At 48.8% G+C, this 24,244-nt stretch overlaps 1 protein-coding gene across 17 annotated transcripts in view; it reads right to left on the bottom strand.

Moving 5' to 3' along the window:
- ZNF618 (zinc finger protein 618) overlaps positions 1-24,244 on the bottom strand; it is a 171,262-nt gene that overhangs the window by 17,051 nt on the left and 129,967 nt on the right. For 9 of the 17 annotated variants that reach the window (XM_064677196.1, XM_064677198.1, XM_064677197.1 and 6 more), the window contains 3 exons: positions 18,059-18,247; positions 14,598-14,681; positions 13,476-13,532 (listed from right to left, as the gene is read on the bottom strand). In XM_064677196.1, coding sequence (XP_064533266.1) covers positions 13,476-13,532; positions 14,598-14,681; positions 18,059-18,247 — 330 coding nt within the window. The remainder of the gene's footprint in view (positions 1-13,475; positions 13,533-14,597; positions 14,682-18,058; positions 18,248-24,244) is intronic. The other 8 variants (XM_064677205.1, XM_064677206.1, XM_064677208.1 and 5 more) reach the window with 5 other exon arrangements.

The following is a 24,244-nucleotide window of genomic DNA, read 5'->3' as shown; positions in this document are numbered from 1 at the left end:
TCACTGCTGCCTGGGCTGGGGCCGGCTGTGCTTCCTCCTGCTTCACTGCACTGCCAGGGGGAGGCCCGGGATGGCAGAGGGACAGCACTGACACTGGAGGGAAGCACCTGCCGGGGTATGTGGGGGGATCCCTGTGGATCTGCACACAGATCTGGGAGGCTGCACACTGCCACTCCCTCAGGCTGCTTTTAGCACATCCCTGTTCTTTCTAAGCCTGTGAGCAAAGTTCATTTTACATCCAGTTCTGTCAAATTCCAGTCTCTGCTGCCTTTCCTGAGTAAGACAAGGAGCACTGGGTTGTGAACAATCCTGTGGCTCCGAAGCTGGGGCGTGCAGCAGTGCCATGGGGGAACTCAGCTGTTTTTGTGGCTGCCAACAAGTGCAGTGAGACAGGGCCCGCTGAGTCCACGGGGCTGGGCGGCAGCAGGTCGCTGGGGGAAGCAGAGGTGGGGGGCAGGAAGCACAGAAATCAGGGCTGTGCTGGAAGACTGAGAGCAGAGCAGGAGAGCCATGTGCCAGAGGAATATGGATGAGCTGGAGTCAGGAAAGAGTTGGGTGCAGAGCTCCCTTGTGAGCTGAAAAATACATTCAGCTCTGTTCTGGCCAGTGTGTTGAAAGTGCATTTTTTCCACTGAATTAACCTAATAGCAAATGTTTGCAGTTGCCTGTTTAAACAGTATTAGTTGAGTGCATTATTTGACAGATGTGATCTCGAACTACAGTGCTGAGATATGGTAACATTAGTTTGCCTCTATCCCTGCAGCTACACCAGCACTGCCACCTCTTAGACTGTGGCATTTTGGTATGGAGCAGCAGAGTGGCATATAAACAACTTTGCATACAAATGCCTGGCACACACACAGAGCAAGGTCTGTTGCTACAATATTTCAGAAATCTAGATCTAAGTTCAAAGGGAAAAACATATTCATTCTGCATCAATGAATAAGCAAAAGCACTAGCATCCAGGGAGGAAGACCCAAAACCCAGGAGAGCACAAGCCTGCCTTGGCTGTACTCTGCAAGAAGTCTGTAGTCTGTGTCAGGTAGCAAACTCCAGAATTTACCTGATGATTGTGGGAATCTGTGAGGAAAAACACCCAAGAGACCACGAACAGTCTGTACTTACATGCTATGAGGTTAAACTTTTCCCAAAGAACCTACAGCCTCTTAAACAACGGAGCCAGCTCCATCTGGAGTTGTGCTCAATGCTTTAACTCACTGTGTTGTAATCTAATTGTTTAGACTTATTTTGTAATTATCAGAGAGAAAAAGACCCCAGGCAGGTGCAAACCATCCCTCTTCACTATTTCAGTGTCAGATGACCTGTGTCACAGACCCACCTCTTTGCTGCTCACAGAGCCCAGTTTGCTCAGATGGAAATGTCTCAAACTTGACTCCCCTTCAAGTGTCAAAATTAACATTTCATTAATGTAATGAAAGCAGTCACACTTCCAAGGGCCTGCTGCCTGCTGCTGACAGGTCAGAAGGGCTGTGGTGCTGCAGCCAGGGCAGTTCAGTGACCCCCTCTCTCTGCTCCACAGCCCTGCTGGAGCCCCTGTCCCTACACCGAGCGGGGAGAACAGACCCTGCTGTACCTCTGAGGTGCTTCAGGAATGCTGACAGCTGGACATGTCACCCCACATTTCCCTGGACACTGCCAGCTCTCTGTGTGCCCCCTGAACACCAGCAGGGATGTGCATTCCCTGCTGCCATCGCTGCCCGTAGTGACCTGGGCCACACAAAGCTGTGATGAGGGAGTCCACTCCTCACTGCTGCACTCTCAAGGCCCCTCTCTGCTCCCACACAAACTCCACAGCTGACCTGGGAGCAGGTTTCCAGTAGCCACCAGAACAGCTCCTCCTCAGCTCAGTCACAGGGTGCCTCACTGGGAAGCAAATCCCTTACACCCAGCCAGGACTCTCCAACCAGCACATTTCCCACATTCATTTTACCCTCTTCTTTCACTCACATTTCCTTCTCAGCTGATTGTCTCTCTGAGCTGCTTTACCTTCCTCCTGTTGTATTCTCAGCTATTTTATCACCATAAACCTGTGCTGTCTCTCCATCTCTCCCCTTGACTGACTCCCCTGCACCCCAGACCAGTCTTTCCTGGGTTCTCCCATCTCTATCCATCATGTCATGACCACCAAGATCTCCACAGTTCTTCATCTCAAGCTCCTCCCTGTGTGCTCAGTGCACTCATAACTCTGACAGGCCTCTCATTTCTGACTCTTCTCAGAAAAATTGTGTTGATTTTCATCCCATTTTCAAAAGCTGCCCCTTCTGTTCTACTCTAGAAATGTCCAACTTTGGAAACAAAATTACCATCTACTTAAAAAAAACTGATTTCACATTCTGAAAATGCCAAAACATTTTCTAAATACTTCTGAGACAAAGAGTCACACAAGTCTACAGTTTGCCATAAATGAAAATGAGTTAAGTTAAAACTAAGGATAAAATTTAAATTCACCCGACAATTCCAAAGTCTTTCCTGGGAACGAAGGAAGGGACACTTGGGAGGATGTGCAGAATCCCTGTGGGAATGAATGAATGAACTCACTTTACTTTCCAGAGCTTCCTCAACCCTCATACTTCTGAGATTTCAGCTTCTCAGCCCCTCAGGCTCCACAGCACAGAGCTGGGAGCAGTCAGGCTGCTTGGAAGTACGGTGGAATGTGTCAGTCTAGAAGAGGAAGAGGGATCTGGAAGGTGGAGACAAGGAAGAGGCAACTGGTATCCAAAACCAGGGAAAAGTCACCACTGGAAAAAAACTGTTCACCTGGGCTGGTAACAGAGTGAGTAAAACCCCTTCCCTCTGAGTTCTCTTGCAACTTAAAGGTAAAATAGAAAAGCTGTCAGAACTACTCTGCATACCCTGTGAGCCACACTTGTGCCTGTTCTCCTTTCAGGAGCACAGTCGTCCCCCCCCCCAGCATTGCAGGACCCTCCCTTCCCCAAAAGAATTTCAGCTTCCCTCTCTCTTGCCCGGGCTGAGGTTTCCACATCCAGAGGGATCTGTTCTCCTCCAGGTGGGCTGAGCTCAGCAAGGTGCTCACAGGTCTTCCCACAAGTGCTTCAACCAGAAACCTCTCCTGTTCTTCTCAGCTTTGCTGGTAGAGGTACAAGGAAAGCTGAGGCCCCTCTGTGGTGCCCACACAGACCCCCGGCACACCTGTGCTCCCCCCAGCCCCAACAGTTCTGGGTGGCCAAGGCAGGCCTTATGGATGAGCAAAGCAGAGGCAGCTCATGACACGGCTCAAGAGTCTTCCAGCCTGCAGCAGGACTGCCCAGCCAGCCTGTCTCACACTGCTGAAACCTTCTCCCTCACCTTCCCAAGCCCCTCTGTGCCTCAGTAACCAATTCCTCTTGCTGTTCCACATCTGAGGGGGTGGGAGCTGTGGCAGGAGCAGCAGTACATCCTTTTGATGAGAAAACCCAGCCCTTTGCTCCACGTGCTCAGCCAGGCTCTCAGCTCTCCCTTGGGCCCACGGGCCTCTGAGCAGTGCCAGGTGCTGTGACCCTTCCAGCCCTGTTCCCTCGGGCTGGGGAGGAGGGAGCTCTGCTTTCTCCAAGCTTCCTCTGTCTGCAGATGCTGAACAGCTGCTGGTGCCAGCTGGGCTCCTGCTCTGTCCTTGGCTGGCTCGTGCTGCGGGTTGGGACTCCAGTTCCCACCACAGTCCCCTGAGCCCTCCTGGGCTGGTGCAGGACAGTGGCTACAGCATCCCCAAACCCCACCATTCCCAACAGGGCTGCTGCACTCACACAACCTTCCTTCACACTTGGATCTCAAGGGAGAGATTCACCAGCCTGCAGGAGAAGCTCTCCCTTCCTCTCCTGGTTTCCACAGCTCACCCCAAGCAACCACTGTTGGGTGAGAGGTGACAGGCAGAGAGCTCATGGAACCGCCTCCAGAGCACTCCTCCTCACAGCCCAAAATGTCCAAAAAGGAAGAGAAATCATGAACATCTGGCCCTCCTGAGGGTGCCCCATTGGCCCTGCTGTCCCTCTGGCTCTGTGTTGTTGCTGCATGTTCAGAAGCCTTCTGCAAACCCTGCATCTTAAATTTGGCAGCAAAATCTGTATGAAATGGCAAATGTTGCAAGGCTAGGCCTTCCATGTGGCATAGGGTGCAACACTGAGTATAGCACAGCACCTCTGCTGCTCCCCCACTATCTCCACCCACCATCTTCTTCCATCTCCTTCCTCCTCCACTCCCTTCTTCCTCCTTCAATCCCTCCTTCCTCGCTGCCTGTCCATTGACCCAGCCCATGGCAGACCCAGCAGGTTTTTCTTGAGCTGTGCTGTCACTGTGTCCCCTGTCCTTGTGCTCTCTGTTCCTGTGCTGTCCCTGTGCTCCCTGTTCCTTCCCTGCCTGGTTGTCTCTCAAGCACTGCTCCTCTCTCCAGGAACTTGAGGACTGCACCGTGCTGAGCCTGGGCCCTGACTGAACAGCTCCTATAGAACCACAGAATCACAGAAAATCCTGAGCTGGAAGGGACCCACCAGGACCATCCAGTCCAACTCCTGGCCCTGCACAGGACACCCCAACAGTCCCTTCATGTGCCTGAGAGCATTGTCCAAACATGTTGTCTGCTTCTGTGGCAAAATATTTGAAAATCTGAGAGGAGGAAATCACATGCCCTGTCTGAGCAGAAACGACATGGCAGCTACAGGCAGCTGATTTCAGAGAAGTCTGACTCTTATTCCTGACTTTTCCCACAATGCAGAAGGATTGTGCAGTGGATAGCAAAGAAAATCTGCTGTGAGCAAGCAGTGCCTTTGGAACTGCAACCCCCCATCCCAGGGCACCTGGAACAGCCCCTGGTAATCTGCCTGAACTCCAGCATTGCAGCAGCCCCAAGCAATGGCATCCGGTCTCCTGTCAAGCACCACAGAGATTCCTCCCCCAAAAGTGGCATTTGGCTGGGTGTTGGCTGTTGAGCACAAAGCTTCTCCCCCAAAGCATCCTTCCCAAAAAACCACCTCCTCTGCAAGGCAGGTCCCTCTCTGCTCTGACAAGACGTGCCACCATGTCACCCTTACTGGCTGCTCAGGTCCTCTCTGAAAACACCTCCACAGAAATCTAAAGCACCAGCAGCTGCTGAAACCTCTTCAGTCTCCTGAGCCACACAGAACTGATGCTCACATTTGGTTGCACAATTTAAAACCTCTTTCCCCAGGGCTGTTATTAGACACTTTTATTAGTGCTTTACGTACACGCAGTGAGCAAGGCCCCAGAGCAAGGCAGCAGCTGTGTGAGCCAAGGCAGAGGGAAACTAGCACTTGTGCTTAGGTTAAATAAATCACTCTAATTCCCATGTTAACTCTCATTGCCACATCTAAGCCAGGGAAAATAGCAGAGCCTGGTCTGAGGCCAGGAGAGAACACAAGTTGAGAGCTTTAACAGAAAGTTTGAAGAAAAAGTGCCCTGAGGTGCTTGGAGTGACACCCAGTGACACCCAACAGCAGCTCAGGGAGAGCCCCAGGCAGCTCTTTCCTCAACAGAAAAGACCCACATTTCAACACTTCTGTCCACAACTTGATGAAAAACAAATGCAGAAGGACTGTGAGAGAAAATTCTCAGCATTCCCACCCAAGGTTTGCACAGGCTTTAGCTCTGCCAACACTGTAACTGCATCTTCCCAGCCCTTCAACACAAACCTATGAAACAAGACAGTAGAACCAGCAGCAGACTCCTAAAAATGCCATCACACCCAAAAATCAGTGGAAGTTTCTTGAAAGCAGAACTTCTGTCACTTCCAGCCAGCTCAGTAAGAGGTGTTGGGTAACAGGGTGCTCTGAAGCTCTAAAAAGGAGAGTCCCGAATGCACCACCCTCATCAAACGTGTTGGCACTAACTGGATTTCTCTTCCCACATGAACTCTCCTGTCCTGAATAAAGCTCTCCATTCTCTCTCAGGTCTGTGAGTGGAAGAAGAACACACATCCTCTCTCACTGTGACCATGCTCAGGGTGCAGCACTCAGGACTGGCCTGGATTACCAGGTTGGTGCAAACGGTATCACCCCTAAAATCCCGACACAAATCAAGCAGGAACTAAACACAATGGAAGGCAAAGGAAGAAGCTCCACCTGCTGAAAACATCAAGAACACAGGGCAGAATCTCCAGCAGAGACCACCTATGCCTGCCCATGCCAGATCTGCTCTCCTTCCCCTCCTGCCTGATCCCCACTGGGTTCCTGTTCCTCATCCGTGCTCCCAGGCCAAAGGGAATTGGCTCTGCACAGGTGTTTATTGAGCTGGGCCATGATGACTAGTTTTTCTGTGTGTATATGTAACTTAAATATGGGCTCATTTTCAAATCTTGTTCTCAGAACATGTATTATTGGCATATTTCACAAAAAACCCTGATGGTTGTAAAGAAGTGGTCTAACAGCCCCATACTGCACAGAAACACCCTGAAGGATTTCTGCTGCATTTAAACTCAAACCAGACCCACAGAGCATTTTGTTCTTTGACACCTGGACTCATAATAAAGAAAACATTTCTTGATGAAAAATGCCAAGAGGGCAGGGCAGCAGGGCTGTGGGGAGGGCAGTCCTGCCTTTGTGCCCCACAGACACCCATCACACTTACTTTGTAAAAGCGAGAAAGTATTTGAAATCAGGGGACTTGGTTTTTGCAAAAAAGAAAGAGATTTAAATATTGAGACTGGCAGAGACCTCATTGCAAGCTGCACAGCTCTATCTGCTCCCTGATCCTTATCCACACTCTGCACTTCCAGAGTTAACTGGGGCAGGATGGGTGGCTCCATTTATCACAAAATCCGACATGTCCAGTTGGGAATTTTCTCTCCCTGTCTTGCTGAGTTTTTCATGGCCAGGATTCTGCATCTTTTCTTCCCACTTTCAAACATCCAGAGATTTTAACATACACACTATGCTACAGTAATGGAAACAGTCATGTGGGGAAGCCCACAGAGTAAAAGCCAAGGGGGCAAGAAACCCTTTACAAATGCTTTCTTTGGCGCTCCAGGTGCAAATTCCCAGATTCACTGTGTGGCTTCCTCAAACTGAAGCTTGCAAGGAATACCAGGGTGTTTCAGCCCCTCTGGATGCCAAAGCAGAGAGTTCCTAAGCAGTGCAGTTACTTCAGGCTGAGAATGCACATTTCCATGCACACCTTGCAAGCTGCCTCTCTGTAAAGTGTGACTGAAAGGAATGGAAACCTGGATGCTTAATGAGCCCTTGGGCAATCAGGGGCTGTTTACATCCATTCCACAGTGCCCTGGAACAGGACCAGTGGTTCTCAGCACCTCAGACCAGTTTCCTACAGTTCTCAAGTGAGGTCCTTTAGTGTCAGACCCCTGCAGAAAGGAAGGAATCATTACTGTATTTAACATTATTCAGTCATTGCTTCAGAGCATTTACAGAATGGTCCCAGGTCTGAAGCTGTGAACTGACACATCCAGGAGCTCTCGGGGCTCTCTGACAGACTCGGCCTCGTTTGCTTGGAAGGAGAACTGGCCTCATTAACTGCACGGGTCAAACACAGTGAGCCTTCATGCTACATAACCCCCTGTGCTGAGGACATGAGCTGCTGAACAGGGCTCCAGCTGGCAGGGCCAGCCAGTGAGGAATGAAGATGAAGGCATCGATGATGCTTGGTAAAGACAGGAGTAGACAGTGCTGTGGAAGGGGATGCATGGAAGACACCACCTGGATATGGAACACTGCTGATCACTTCACACAGTGCTGTCACCTGTACTGCACCGAGTGCCACTGCAGCTGGGGAGGTCTGTACCTGGACAAGATCTTCACTGAAACAAGTTCCTAATCTGGTCCTGCTGAGCACAGGGCACAGGGCAGGCTCCTCTAGGCACTGTTCTCGCTATTTGTGCTCTTGGTGTCTGCTCTGGGAAGTGCTGTCCTCACTCAGTGACCACATGGATTCTCTGCACTGCACTGTTCCCTGGCCCCAGGCACTAAAGGGCTCTTTCAGCAGCCCAGCTGCAGAAAAGCATTTGAGGGGCAAACTACAGCACTTTACTGTCCCCCCAGAAGTGAACCTGATCTGGAGCAGGCACACAGCCCACAGCACTGGCATTCACCACTTAGAACACCACAAGGAATTCTGAACATCATCTCTGGCTGCTCTCCAGTCAGAAGTGCTAATGCAGTCTCCTTGTTATGCTTGGCTTCCTACACACAGGAAAACCACTGTCAGTCTGAAAAAGGAGTTCAGGCACTTGATACAATGCTATCGTGTGTGAGGAAACTCTGTTGGGATTTTTCTGGTCTTTAAATTTATTATGGAACATTTTTTATTCCATGCACAGTCATGTCCCTGCCACAGCACAGTCACTTCCACTAAAGCCACCTATCCAGGGAACAGTCACAAAGTTTGAATGATTAATGATAAATCACCCTGCACTGGGGATTTGCTAATCTTTCACTCCATAGATTCTCCAGGTAAAATTGATAGTTCACATTTTTCTGCCCATACTTAGTTCTCTCAGCGATTCTTTTGGCCATGTCCTGCCCAGCCCCAGCCCAGCCCAGGATCTGTACTTGCAGACTGCAATCCAGCTGCTATGCCTGGCTGTCCCAGTTCTGCTGACTGCTCATTGCCTCAATGCTTTCATATGCATTGCCTCATGTCTTTCCTGGTGTCCAGGGCTCTTGAGCAATTGGCAGGATATCACCCGCAAAGACTGGCTGCTGAGTGGTTATTTTAACCCACATATCTTTCTTCCTGTCTACAAGCTGCCTGCTCAACATGACAAGTCTGGAACAGCTTAAATGAATGTGGCACCAAAAATAAACAGTTCATTCCTGGGAACCTCATTCCATACAAATGCCCAGTGGACACAATGACTTACTTATGCAACTGAGCAAAGCGACACTTTCTCGACTGAAGCCTCTCCCTGGGTTACTCTCATTCTCACTCAGATGGTGACCCTTCTTCTGGGCACAGCCCTTTCAGGCTGCTTTGAAAATTCAGCTCTATGTATTTGTGCAATTGTGTTCCCCCTTCCCTTGTCATCAGCATTCCCTTTTTCCCTGCACAACTGTAGGAGCTCACAGAACAACTCCCTCCCATTTCCTTACTCCTCAAACTTGGTCTTTGGACCTCCCAACTCCATGGAAGTCACAAACCAGCTACTAGATGAGAAGATTTACCAGGAGATGAACCACTGTAATGTGAGTTGTATTTGTGCTCAGGCCCAGCTGACAGACCCTGTGAGGCAGCTGGGTGTGCCCCAGAGGCAGAGAAACAGGCTGTGCTAACATCACGCTGTGATCAAGAATCAATAATTATTAAGGCCAAACCCCAAAGTTGCACTTACCCACCAAAAATCCTAACCTAAAAGTCATGTCCTCCAGCAGAAATCCCACCAGATGGGCTGTGTGAGCACTGGAGTGCAGAGAACAAGCAGAAGGGGATGTATGGCCACAGCAGGGAAGGAGGAAGATCTCAGTGTTTGTAACACTCCTAAGCCAGCTCCTCCCACATGGGCCCCATGACCACCTTCACTGCCAATGCAAAACAGCTTCTTTGGACAGGAATTTGGCAGGAACCACTGCTGAGTGTCTCAGTCTGGCCATGCACCCAGGGGCACTGAGGGACCTGGCACTGCAGGGCAAGAGCAGGACCTGAACTCGTGGTGCTGCACCAGGAGCTGTGGGGGGGACTCAGGTCTGCTCCCAGCACCCCCAAACTGAGCTTCAGGAGATTTAATCATGAGTTTAACGCTGATTCACACTCTGTCTTTTTGCTGCTTCCCATAAAACTAAAGGTTAGTTCTGCTCAGCTGCTAAGCAAGAAAGAACTACACATCCTGCCTAACACAGGCTAAACATACTGGTTTTATGTGGCAAGTGGTGAATGAGACATTTCTAATTATCCTTTTGCTTGAAATAGTTCAATGCTGCAACTGATGGGAATTAGGAATATGTCGTAGAGTAATGACAGACCAACAAGTTTGTCATTTCTGAAAATCCAACTGAATGCATGTTTAAAATTTAGTTCAATGTCCTTTAAATCCTGAGAACTGGCAATTCTCAGGTTTTTCCAAGAATTTCTACTCTAAATCGAAAGGAGGAAATAAATTTTTTTTTTGGTCTCAATCTCATCTCAGCTTGGCACAAACCGATTCAAAAAAAGAAGATACTTCCCTTGACCCTCTCTCCAGTCTGGAATAAACAGTGCTGGAAAGCAAAGCTTCCCTGTGCAAATAGGAATGAGAAGTGTTGACATTTTAAAAACTGTAAATGTTAAAATTTGTTGCACTGGAAGTTCTGACAGTAATAGTTCCCTAATGCAGCAGATGAAATTGAGACATATTTATACAGCTTAAATCAACCTCGAAAGTTCAAAATATTTCCCAATTCCCTACATAATTTTAACTGTTCTCTTTCACACTCATAACATCGAGCAAGTTTAGACTTCAACAAACCCTGACAATTTCAATTAGATTTTTCCTTTGATGGCTGTATTTTAAGGTGTCGAAACTAAAGAGCTTTTTTTCTCCCTTTTGCTTTTATTTTTCCTTTTGAATTCTCACAATTTTCTTAATCCCTCTTGGCTTTTATTTGACAATGGAGTCATCCATAGTGTCCAAACCAACAGATTAAGATGGATTAGGCTGTAAACACTAAAGGTAGAGATGGTCATTGCCCCTGAGGTTTCCTGAAGCCAGACAGAAGATGAGACAACAGGGAGATCCCAAAGCCTGGAAGCTGTGTGGTTCCAGAGTGCACCAGTGCAGGGCCCAGCAGGGATCTTCACTGTGGAACACAACACTCAGCTTTGCCCCTTTCCATGGTTTTCCCTTCCCAAGCTCAGGCTGATCATCACTGGCTTTTGCAGAAGAGCATTACACAGGCTGGCCTTGAAATATTGTTTGGCCTCTTGAGAATTTAGTCCAGAAAACCCCAGGATGTGTCAAGACTCAGCAAAATGACCCCCACCAGGGAGGGTTTCCTTGAAAGCAGTTTTATGGCACCTCACTGAATAACAACTTCTACATCCCAATGGGATAATTCCATGTTTCAGGATCAGGTCATGACACTGTTTTCTGGACCTTAGTTCAGCAATGGGTAAACAGAAGCTTCACGTGACTTGGGACCTTTGCTGCCTGTGCTCTTGAGGCGGCACAAGCGAGTAACTAGAACATTTTAGCAGGATACTATTTTTAAAGCACTGTGAAACTTCCAGGTTTCATCAAAAAGAAGTTTAAGGGGCTGTGGAGACTCTTTTCCATGAATACAAATGATACTCCCCAATCACATCATGGACGACAGCTGAAGAGTCCTTCTCCATCCACTCCATGGCTCCATCCCACCCTGCTGGGAGACAAACCTGCTACTGGAGGAGACTCAAACCAGCCACAAAGCAGAGTTTGCCATGCAAGCACAACTGCTGTTTTATGGGCAGTAGGATGCCAGGGCACTCAGACAAGGATATCAGGTACCTGCATTCACTGTGACAAGGACTAGGGTTGTGCACAGGGGAGAGACATCTGAAATCCAACGTTTTCCATTCTAGTTGTCTTATTCTCCCCCAGGACTCCCAACAGCACTGCATCCAAGTCTGTTTTAGGTGGTTTTAGATGCTCACCTTCCTGCTCTGCTCATCTTCCCCCCTCATGCCAGACATGAAGGGGTCTGTGGCCCTGCAGTCAGGATGATGACACGGGGAAAGAGCAGAATGTCCCCAGCTGGGTGGCCTAAAAACCTCCTACTGCTCCCTTTGCCATCTCTTTACCTGAGCCTGCAACGCACAATTCACATCCACAGAGAGCGAGTGCAATGATGCATTTAACAAGGCCAACTCACACAGCTTGGGCTGCTCAGCTGGGACCTACATTTACCTCCCAAACCTGGTGACTGTTCCTTACAGCAGCAGCAGTGTGGTGACAAGCAGCAGATGGGAGTGGGAGGACGGAAGTGTCCATCCTTCTGTCATTCCCCACCACGTTATCCCCAGCTGCTTCCCTGTTGGATGGGGCTCAAGGGAGGACAGGCCAGTAGTGCCAGAATTACCCCAGAGTTCATGTCCCACACATGACACTGAGCCATGTGGTGTTTGTGCCCCCACTGAAACACAGCCATGGAAAGAAGGAAAATGGGGAGGCAAAGACACACCAGCTCTTCCAAAAGGCAGTTACTGAGAGCCCTGCCTGGACACCTGAGAGCTTTCCAGGGCCTCTCTGATCACCAGTGACACTCTCAGTAATTGGTCATGCTCACCCAGGCTGCTGTCAATGAAACCACTGGGACTGACTCCTGACAATGTGAAGGAATAAAAGAAGAGAAATGGCTTGGAGCAAGAGCTGGAAAAGAGCACTGAATGGGACACACAGCAAGTAGCACAAAAATGGAGTCAAAGAGAAAACAGGGTTGGGGAAGAAAAGGGGATGCAGGATAAAGGAAGGGGAAAGGGGAAAAAGTTTATGCATCCCCATGCCTGGCTTTGAGGAGTGTGTCAGCTGCTTAATGCAGAAAGGAACTGCTTCTAACTAGAGCCCAACTCCTCTCAAACCAGTCCTGAGCAGCTCACTCGAGTTCCTCAGGTTTCCTGGCTCAAACAAAAGATAAGGTGAGCACCTTGTAACTCCCCTGCAGCCTGCCAGGCCCTAGACTGAGCCACTAAAACAAACTGACACTGCATGTGGTGCAAACAGAAACACTCCTTACAATGAAAGAACACCAGCAAATCCCATGAAACTCTACTGTTTGTAAGAATTTCTGGCTTTGTTTGGGTTTTTACTGTGAGCTTTTACTCCTGTGCTTTAAATGTTGCAGCTTGGATAAAAACAGATTGAGAAGGATGAGTGTGATGTGAGCTGGTACAAGGAGATGCCAGGGAGAGTCTGGGAGATGTGTCACAGCAACAGTGGGTCAGTATTTAATAGTTCAGACAGAACTCAAGTTTTGGACTAAATACAGCCACTCCTCGTGTGTGCTTCTTGTCAGTGGTTCCTGGACCCCCTCCCATGCTACACGTTCATCTCCTCCCAAATTTAAAAAGAGGTTTGCAGCCAGAAGGTTTTACAATGCAGCTTTCTTGGCTCTAGGGATGAGCTGTTTGATAGGAAGGAAGATGTTTTTGCCCTTGCCCTGTAGGCTGTACAGGGCTTCACAGGAATAAAAAAGGTAAAATTTACAGGAATAAAAAAGGTACAATCTCAGACTGCTGCTTTCAAAGGGCCCCAGAGGAGTCAGGGACCCAAATGGTATACTGGCATTTTAAGGTGTGCACTTCAAGGCTTTGAAACCCTTCAAACCACTCCTAGTACCCACAGAAGACAAGACACGAGGAGCAGAGCTGCTGAGAGCCCAGGGGCACATTCAGGGCAGCAAACCAGGCTGCTGGCTCTGGCAGTCAGTGAACTACAGTGCTCTGAGCCGTGTCTGACAGCCAGGCTGGGCTGCCTGACAACAGCCCCTGCAGCTCCCCAGGTGGAACAGGACTAATGGGTACAAGGGCCTGAAACACAGAGACGAGCTCACCTGATGGGTTCTGCTTACACCTCTTTTCTTTAGGTTTTTCTGTCCCCGAATGACCAGCTGTAATTGTGGTGAATGCTTGGATTAGTACAGGATTGTTCCCCGAAACATAACACGCAGTATTTCAGTAACAAGCAACTTTTTTCCCCATTCACCATCATCCACTCTGCTACCACAAGGGCGTTTTCCAACACCATGTCTTTCCTTTTCAGCATGCTCCAGAAAGTGTCTTATTTGCTTCAGAGGCAGATACAACCCCCCCAACAGACCTGTAACCAGCTCCATTCCAGCCAGAGGCAGTGAAAATACCACATTTTGGTACTCTTGGATGGGGAATGGAGGGAGACCGGGCTTTTCTGTCAGCACCTTATTTATCTCTGCACCAAGATGCCAAAATTACATTTCATCTGGTTTGTCATGCTCCAATTAGGGAGCACAAGAGAATTGCAGTGGCCCACTGGAAGGCAGGGCAATACACAGGAAGAATAAAAGTCTTGTAGAGAAAACTCTGTCAACAGTGTACCTAAACAAAATTGTCTAGGCCAGTGGTTATGTTCAGTTACTACCACTTGGACTTAAAATGAGAAGAAACTCCAGAAGTGGAGTAAATTTTCATTCCTTCTAGCAGATGTATTTTGGTCCCACATCTGGTACGCTGTGACCTCCATGCAGTGAACCCACAAACAGCTGGATGCTGGTTACAGTGACATGTAAATAAACTGCCACACTCAGCACCCTTGTAACATGCACTGAGCATCACTCAGTGCTCAGCTCAGCTTCTCTTGCTTGTTGCTGGCTTTGTTTCACCAGGACTGCACTGACACATGGACACAGCATGAGCAGTGCTGCATCTCCATCCATCCTTCCTCCACATCTTTGCTCCCCGCTGAAAAATCTATGCTAAAGTACCCAGTCCTTGGGAGCAGGATTCCCATATCACCTTTTTTACAGGCTTGGAATGCCAGAAGCCTGGGGAGGAGGGAGAAAAGGGCACTACCCCAGGAGGGCTGGCTGCCTGTGAGCTTAACCAAAGTGCCCCAAATACATCAACAATCACTGAGCACAGCTGATTCCTGCTTGGAGAGGAACGTGGTAGCAAGAGCAGGAGGGGGTGAACTCACTTACCACTGGAGTTCTGGCAATTGCTGTTTGTTTCTTCAAAGTTGTTTTGCGCTTTGCCTTCCACTCTTCTGCTGAAAGCACTTTCTGCTGTGTGGAGAACAAAGCAGGGATGGTGACTGGTCAACACTGGATGCAGAACCATGCAGACAGAAGGCAAGACGACATGCTCCTGTGCCACATAATCACGTACCCTGAATACAGCAGAAAGGCCAAATACCTCGTGTTGGAGGCAAATGGAACAGATTCAGTGAAGGCATAACAGGTAGGTATTTTTCTTGAATGCCTCTGGCTGAGGTGGCCTGGATTGGCTCTTAGGGAGCCCATGAACACTAGTCCTGACTGAACCAGAAAGGTCATGGTTTCCTCCCCTGCAAAAAAACCCAACCCTGATCTTACTCTTCCTTAAGGCAATGAGCAGCCCTTAAAGCCTCTGGCACAGGTGCCCAGGTCTGCACACTAATGAGGACCTCACCACAACACCAAAGTGTCACCTACAGAGGCACGATGCCAGCTCTCCCTGTGCTTCCCACTCACCTGCATTCCCTTCCTAAACACCCTCCTGGAAACATTCCAGTGGAGGCCTGGAGGGCTGTCTCAGAGCCTGCCCACCATGTCTGGAAAAGCTATGGAACATCCTCTGACCCTTTGTGCTTCCCAACAGTGCCCTGAGTCCTGCAGTCTCCCCGGGGCCCAGCAGGCAGGCCCTGCTCCCCTGAGTGTGGTGCCAGGCCCTGGCAGGGCCCCTGCTCCACACACTGCAGCCACAGCGCAGGGCAGCTTCCCAGGAACTGTGCTGGGAGGCCTCTTCCCGTGGGCAGAGGTGTCTGCTGACCCTGGCAGTGCCCACAGTGTCCTGACACATCACTGCACAGCGCAGCTCAGTGATCCCATCCTGCTCAAGCTGGTGTCCCTCAGCACAAGTTCAACACTACAAACAGTGTGAGGTCTTGCCTCACTTCACAGGGTTTGCAGTATCTGGGCGAATGGATTTACTGTAGTGACTCAAAGGATAAACTAGAAATAAAAAAAAATGTTAACTGGCCAAATTACTGTGTGTGGTCTGTGCTGGACTGACCCTTCCCTGTCACCCAGTGACACATGGACACGGCCCAGCTCTGTTGGGCTCTCAGCCTGCAGCCTGTGCTTCATCCAGAGTGATGGGGACTGTTGAAAACTCGTATCAGACCATGATTTCAGTCTGGATTTCTGCAGACCATGGAGTGGTCACAACGGCTGCCAGGACTTCCCCAGAGGCCCCAGCTCCTGCAGGCTCCCAGTGCTGCAGTGTGGCTCATACACACGGGCTGTAGGGCTGGTGAGGTTACCAAAAACCTGAACTGCAAGAAGGTCCCAGCCCACAGATTTTGGCCCAGCCAATCGCCAGTGGACCCTTCCAAGTCCTGAGCAGGGTTCTCAAACTCTCAATCTACTACATTCCTAACTCCTTCTAAAATTCAGGAGAACAGAAAAACCTGGTAATCAAATGAATTAAAACAGAAACACACAAAACAGGACTGCAAAGGAAATGGAGACATTATCTATGCACCCTACTTGAGAGATAAATAATAGAAATGAGAGGCCTTAAAATCAGATGGCAGGCCTTAAAATCAGTGGAAAAAGAGACCATCACAAAATGGTTTGGGTCAACCCACCCCCTCAAGAGACCCAGGTTCAAATCCTGGCTTACGTCACAATTGGAAGTGAGTTGGAGGTCTCCAAAAATGCTTGGAAAAAATTTGCATGGTGGTTTTGCCCTCATTCCCTGGCCTTTTTTTTTTCCCTAAGTCTGGCAATAAAAAACTGCTTGGTCTTACTGATCTTACTGTGTCCTTCCCACACAGGAGAAGGCAGCTCCCACCTGCTCTCTCTTTCTCCTTGTATCTGAACCTTCTGTGTGCAAAGCAAACTGATCTGTACAGACCAAGTCAGTGCCACTCTACCAAGGGTCTGTGCAAGCCCTGGCAGGGGAGTGGTACCTCCCTATCTCTGAAGTTATCCAGGCCCATGTGGAATGTCTCTAACCACAGCACTCAGAAGGCACCCCTTCTGGAGATTCTTCCTGGTAGGTGTTTGCACCAGGAATTCCAGAAGCCCTCAGACTGCATTTGTACAAGACACAGCCATGAAAGACCCCATGGAAATGACAGATGGGGTGGGACCCCAGACTAGGATTAGTTTGTGAATATCCATCTACCAGGCTCTAGCATCGGCGATTCCTTCCCCCGGAAAGGAAGAGAACAGCTCTGAGTTTATTCCCAATGTTCTGACCCACTTTTCATTAGAGCAGTGGGGGAAAAAGAGTGCTCTTACAAAAAACACCTCCCAGTTTCTGCTCAGATGACTGGCCTCTGGCCCAAGAGGGCTCCCTGTTTTTCCACTTTTGTGAGACATGAAACTGGAAAAAGTTGTTGCAAGTTTAAGTAAATAATGAAAAAGGTTTGTCAGCTTTAACTCCTGACTTGGTTGAACTGGACGGACCTCAAATTAGTAAAAACATCATATCCATGTCTAAGAGGTGCAGTAACAATATGGAATCCCAGGATTCACAAGCTGTAAAAAGACAGGTCTCTCAGCAAGCTCCGGTAACCTCAGCAACCTCCCCTTGTTCACTATTGCATCCTCTCCCAGCACAGCCACCCCTGTATTCAGCATCTGCCCTTGCCAGACATTTCAGGGGCATCTAAACACCAGCTAATTGACCAGCCCTTCTGCTGCATGCAGTTGGAATACATATCCATCAACCCCACAGACTTAGGAGAGTGCTTCCCAGCTGCCTGCACGTCACATTATGTCTCACACCCTATTTATTAACTGTTATTTATTAACTGTTATTTTAATACTTTGCTTTCTTTTAATACATTTTTTTTAAAAGGTTTGATCTTGTTTAGAAGGAGGATACAGACAATGGGAGGATCAGTCCCAACCTGAGCTTTCTGACACTTCTGTAACGGTTCTGTGACATTGACTTTTCTGCTGGAGCTCAGTTTATCTCTCGGAGTTCCCTGGGGAGTGGAGCACTGGGAAAACACCATTTCACTTCCAAAGGCATGGACATAGCCCTGGAAACATCACCTTGAGGGAAACAAACACTAAATGCCAAACACTGCTGAAAACCAAACAAAAATCCCCATTCCTGACAAGCCATCACACCAATCCTTGTCAGGAAGCTCCCCTCAGTTTGTGACGCCAGGATTTGAAACAAGGTCTTTTAAAACCTTGTGATTACCACAATGCTTGACAGAACCAACTTCTCACTGGGAAGAGGTTATAAAGATCTACTGCTGAGGTAAATTTTTATTTATAATGTGCCAAAGGATCTAATCCATTCAAGGGCTTCTGGGAGTAGTTTTTCTGGGACAGTCATGGATGGAGCAGACTGAGTCCAGCGAGGGTCAAAAGCCAACCCAGGGCAGGACTGGACACTAAGCAGTTAAGAAAGTTGACAGTAGAAAGGCAATTGGTACCTGTGATGGCCTTGCTTCCTGGGGATCCAGAATTTGGAGTGCGGAACATCTGGGACTGGGAGGCGGGCGGGACCCCAGAGGGGGTGCGGTGCAGGAGGCCGGAACAGCGGTTCAGGGACGCCGGAGATTTTTTGCTGGACTGGCTCGTCTGGGTCTTCACTGCCACGAAGAGTGGAGATCGAGAGAACTCTGGATATGAACATCAGAACTAGTGCCTGCACAGCCAGTGAGCTCCCAGAGCTGGGCCTGCCGGAGCTGCTGCGCGACAGCCACGCTCAGCCATCCCTGCATGGGCACTACAGCCACCGCGGATCCACGGAACAGCCCTGATCCCAGGGAACAGCCCTGATCCCAGGGAACAGCCCTGATCCCAGGGAACAGCTCTGATCCCAGGGAACAGCTCTGATCCCAGGGAACAGCTCTGATCCCACAGAACAGCCCTGATCCCAGGGAACAGCTCTGATCCCAGGGAACAGCTCTGATCCCACAGAACAGCACTGATCCCACAGTGCTCTGATCCCAGAGAACAGCTCTGATCCCAGGGAACAGCTCTGATCCCAGGGAACAGCCCTGATCCCACAGAACAGCACTGATCCCACAGAACAGCACTGATCCCAGAAAACAGCTCTGATCCCAGGGAACAGCACTGATCCCACAGAACAGCACTGATCCCACAGAACAGCACTGATCCCACAGAACAGCACTGATCCCACGGAACAGCCCTGATCCCAGGGAACAGCACTGCTTTCCCCACTCACCCCAGGGTGATTATTGAAGCTTGTTAACTCCCTTCCACACCTTTACCTGCCATGTGACCAACCCATTCCTCCTCCAGCAGGAATCACCCCATCCATCCAGGAGCACTGCTGGATTGCCACGGCCTGGCCGGGTGAACCTGCAGCTCTGCCTCCATTTCTAGGTATTTGATTTTGAGAGCAGGTTTCTAAAGTGACACTCAGGGCTCTGAGCAGAGAGAAGTTTACATCTTTATTCCTCGAGCCTTGCATAAATCCTAGCGATCTCCAGCTACATTCCTTGTCTCTTCAACCAAATACAAAGGAAAAGGGGCTGTAGGGAATGAAATGGAATTAGGAGGCAGAGTGAGTAAAGGCTTTTTGGTCCCCATCTCCAGATCAGTACTGGTGACACGTGGAGAAGTTCTCAGTATTACTGGGATCTGTTCTTTGAATGCATCTCCATTTTGGTCTCTGCAATGCACAGTGAGGATCACCAGGAATTTTCAATGCCAAAAGTCATGTGAAAAAACCTTCAGGAGAACAGCCCTTTGCCTGAGCCACATGGATTAAAAAACCAATTACAAAAATGGAGAAATTATCTAAGAAACACCTTCATTCCTCAGTGGCTTCTTCTATGGAAATTTGGATATGACTCCTGGAGCCTAAGTCTCACTCCAACCATCTGTCATGAAGAATCACTAAGAAACAAGGTTTTAACCCACAGTTTTTTAACCCACAGCCCAATCTCCCTAATTTCACTCAGTAATTTCTACAGAGTGACACTGTAGGATGCCTAAAGGCAGATGGACCACACCAGTACCTGCCCATCCTACAGAGTGTAACTGAGGAATACTTATCCACGTGGAGCAGCTGTCATGGAATGCCATGGCAGCACAACAGCCTGACTCTGAAACAGGGGAGGAGAAAAGTTCCTTGGACTGAGACTGGATGCTCACTTCAAAAATCCCAGGAGACATTACAGACCTCAAATGTGATCCCTCTCATCCTCCCTTCAGCAGCACTGGGGAGTGGGGGTCTGTACATCCAGAGGGGCTTGTAACTCCAGGTATTTCGTTTCACTTGCTCTGACACACAGACCTAGGCTGACATTTCTGTTGTTCTGCAGGAGATCCTGCACTGGGTTTTCTCATAGTTTAGGTCAGGATACTTCTCTGCTTGCTCTCTGGCCAGCTGAATAGGCAGGAGGCTTGTTTTGCTCCCTATACTTCCTTTCGATTTCCATGGATAATCCTCCTCCAGTTGCTGCCAGCAAAAATGTAGTCAGATATGAAAATTTCCTTCTTATGTGTCATCTGGTTTCCCATGAGGACCATTCCCACCAATTGTTGCTTTATTCTCCATCCATACCAAGGGAAACAGCACTCAGCCAACTCTTCAGTGTCAGAAACAAAGAGCACCATTGTACATCCTCTGCAGCCCAGACACTGCTCTCTGAGACCTGAAGACAAAAGTCTCAATGCTGTGATGACCTCCAAAATGTCTTCTTTTTCTTCCCAACTTAAACAAATAGTATGTCTTCAAACTGAGATCCCAGAGAGAAGGCTTCTCCATCTGACACCAGGCAGAGAGAGTTTGAGCCAGCAAGGCAAGACAGACAAAGGAATATTAGTTCTAGCAGTCTGGAGGATGATAATAGTTCATTGGGAAAAAAATGCTCATCAGATGACAAATTCCCTCTGAAAACTGAGCAACACAGGTAGAGACCATCATGCAGTTCCTCTGCTCTGCTCTTGAAAAGTCATCTGCCTCAGGCTCACAAAAAGGCCAAGATATTTCTAAAAATAAAAATATTGAGTTGCTGAATGGCCACAAAAACCTCCTGCCTCAAAATCTGCAGCTACACAGCAAGACTGGAGAGAACATTGTGGGCAGACAATCCCATAACTGCTGCTCTGGAGCTTTTTAAACTTTCTTGGAAAGCAGCTGAGACATGTCCCAGTGGAAGGTGGAGAAGGGAGAGCAGGAGAAGAGTGATGTAGAGAGTGATTCTCACTGCATGATCTCCCGTCACTGAGGGCTCTGTGCTGCAGCTCTGAGAGTGGCACACGATGTGCTCAAGGATCCACATGATCCAGGTGATGCTGAAAAGATGGGGGACTCCACCTTGGCAGCAGGAAGGAGCTCGTTCACTGCTGTGCTTGGTCAGGGTGGCTGCAGAGGAGCTCCCAGGGTGATGCTGGGGCTGAAATGACAGAGGTCCTCTTTGGGTGTGAACTGGGGCACCTTCCAAGGGCATTGGGGACACAATGGGAGCTCTCGGCTCCTCCAGGAGCCAGTGCTGGGCCCTGCCCTGCACGAGGGTGGGGAACTCACTGGAGAACAGTCAGGGCAGAAGACAGGAGGATAAATGAAGGACAAGAGCAGCAGAGCTTACAACAGAAACACAGCTCAGTCCTTTGGCTTAACTGGGAGATTAGGGACCTGAGAGCAGGCTGTGCAAGGGTCTGCAAAGGCCAGAAATTTGGTAACTTAGTCCTCCTTCACCAAGAAGACAAAGTTATAAATAGGACCTGGTGTCTGAAAGCTACAGTTGGATATTTTCAGGCTCAATTTAGTGAGGGTAATAATGCATCACAATAATTACCTTAAGAGGTTGCTGTATTTTCTGTCACTCAACAGCAAGATTAGATTTCTCTCTAAAACTTATCTATGAGCAGTTAAATCAAGGCAATCCTACAGAATGTGTTTCTCTGGACAGTCCAGAGATCACAGTGGTCCCTCCTGGCTTTCCTGGTTTTGGGAAGATCTTCAAGCCCTGTGATTAGCAAGCTGTGGCAGCAAGGAGAAAATGTGGCACACATAAATCCACTCACTGCCACAATGCACCACCACATCAGAGATCAGATTATCTCAGTAACATGACTTTTTCCAGGCAAAAATTCTGGCTAATAATTTGTGTATAGCATTTGTTCAGAACGATCTTGCCAGGATGGGTAAGAAGCCATTTGGATGGTTCAGATGAAATTATACCATCACCTGTGGAGGAAAAAACTCTCTCTACTGAATATGATGGAAAGTGATTCCTTAACAATGGCCTGAAATTCAATACTCTGAGCAGACACCTCTGCTGTGGCAAACAGGTCTTTCCACAGGAAAACCCCTCTGCTCTAACCTATAGAATTTTTAATGTGTGCCTTTATACACACAAACAGGTGGAGCCTGTTGCCAAGGCACTGTGGGATTAGAGAGTTGGAAAAACTCATAATTTCCCTCACCGAGGAAGCAAAGACCATGCAAATGGAATCTGGAGCTGTTTTATTCTTGGTTAGACAGGAGCTGTGTGGAAACCACATGTGTTACCAAAAAGGATCCCTTTCTCTAAGGGAAAACCCATGAGAGCAGCTGCCCTCCTGAAACACTGCATTCAAGCACTTTTGATACACAAATGATATCCAGTGTCCTTCACAATAAGGAAGGGAATTGAGCAGAGAGGCTGGATGAACTTCCTTGAGCATCTCAGGTGTCAGGGTGGGTGTAGGTCTGTCTGTCCCCTACAGAGCCAAGAATGATCCTAGGGCTGGCAGGGAAGGGTCTTCAACAGCCAGGGCCCATCCCACAGACCCTGAGAGAGGTGAGCAAGGACCAGAGATGACAGACAGCTTCAACAACAGGGCCGGATCTTCAGGAAGTTCATGGCAATGACACAAGTCTGTGGTAAGGTTGGAAGTCAATCCACAGGTCAGCAGCAGGATCAGCTCTAGTGAGGTTACCCAGGGCCAGACACACACCAGTGATCCTCAGGGAGGTCCAGAATGATGGGACAGGGTTGACATCAAGCTGGGAAGTCAGTCTGTGGGTTGGGGTCCAGACCCATGGGATGCACAGCCAGGCATGGGCATGTCTACAACAGAGCTGGAGACCAAAATCCTACAGTGCAGCCCAGGCAGGGCCTGATGGCTCAGAGCTGGAACAGGGAGTGTGACACTGGGCACAGGCCCCCTGTGAGGCTGCTCAGGGCCTTCAGGACCTACTAATGCTCTCAGGGCCCTAACATCACTTTAGATTTTCATCCTGGAAGCAAAAGACATGGAGAGCTGTGGAGAGTTTAGTGCTCTCAACACATGCTTCCATGACCTGGGAGTCTGTTGCCTTATCTGCAGGTACCAGAGAAGAATGTGGTGAGTGCACATTCCTAAGCCTGGATTTGGGAAATCCCACTAAAAGCTAAATCCCACTCCTGGTGGATTTACAGCTAGTCCACATCCCCAACACTCCAAGTTTTCTCTGCACTGCAAGCACATCACAGAATCCCAGAATGGTTTGAGTTGGAAAAGACCTTAAGTCCAACTCATTCCATTCCCCTGCCATGGGGGGACACCTTCCACTAGCCCAGGTTGCTCCAAGCCCCGTCCAACTTGGACACTTCCAGGGATGGGGCAGCCACAGCTTCTCTGGGCAACCTGTGCCAGGGCCTCCCCACCCCCACAGGGAAGGATTTCTTCTCAATATCCCATCTAAACCTACTCAGTGGCAGTTTGAAGCCATTCCTCCTTGTCCTGTCACTCCAGACCCTTGGCAAATAGTCCCTCTCTCCATCTTTCCAAGCAATTCCAACAGCCCAGCCACCTCCAAACGTGGTTCAATCAGTCCCACCTTACAGAGCAGTCAGAGTCTGAGGGAGGACAGACAAATCTCTGAACCCTCCCCATGCCCCTCCATTCAGAGACAGTTCTAAAACTGGGACAGTGGTTGTGCCTACAATCCACTTTTGTACTGGAAACAGTCCCTGACACCCTTCTTCAAGAGTGAATATGTTGACAGAAACAGCAGAGAAATGTGTATTTTTAAAGAGTCATAGCCCAGTTCTAAGCTTATGAAAAAGCCACTACTCCACACTCAAAAAAGTGAACTTTGGAGACATTTGGCATTAATAATTCCAGGGAACCCCACAGCAGAGTTCTTCTCCAGACAGCAGCACTGACCAAAAATTATCCTGCAAGGTTCCTATTGACCCTGCAGCATTTCAGTCCTTATTTTAGCCCACTTTCAATGACTTTTTATCCATTATCACAGAAAAACAGAAGGACAGGCTCTGGAAGGGAAGCTTGCACTCAAGCTTCAGAAAGCTGGTTTGGAAATGCTGAAGGGGTTTCCTTAACCAATCCTACTATGACTAATTTTTCAGCATTTGCCTTATACCCAGAAGAACAAGGCTAGGGTAAAGACAGTCTCAGCTTTACGTCTGACTGCAAGGGTCCAAAAAAGCCAGTTGTGCTTTCCAAAAGTCAGCTGCCTCCCAAGACCTTGGATTTTGGGAAGAGCAGAGTCTGAGCAGTTGAAAGGTGGGGGAATGTACTGGCCAGTCTGCTTTGGGAGCTCACTGTGCCCTCTCCTGTGGGAGATTGCATGAGATTGTAAATCATAAATCTTACTGGTCATGGGAACTAGGAGAGGAAAAAATATGGTTAAAAAAAAAAGGAAAAAGAAA

This window comes from Pseudopipra pipra, chromosome 20 (genome assembly GCF_036250125.1).
Source record: "Pseudopipra pipra isolate bDixPip1 chromosome 20, bDixPip1.hap1, whole genome shotgun sequence".
Taxonomy (NCBI): domain Eukaryota; kingdom Metazoa; phylum Chordata; class Aves; order Passeriformes; family Pipridae; genus Pseudopipra; species Pseudopipra pipra.
This window is presented reverse-complemented; position numbering and strand designations above follow the sequence as displayed.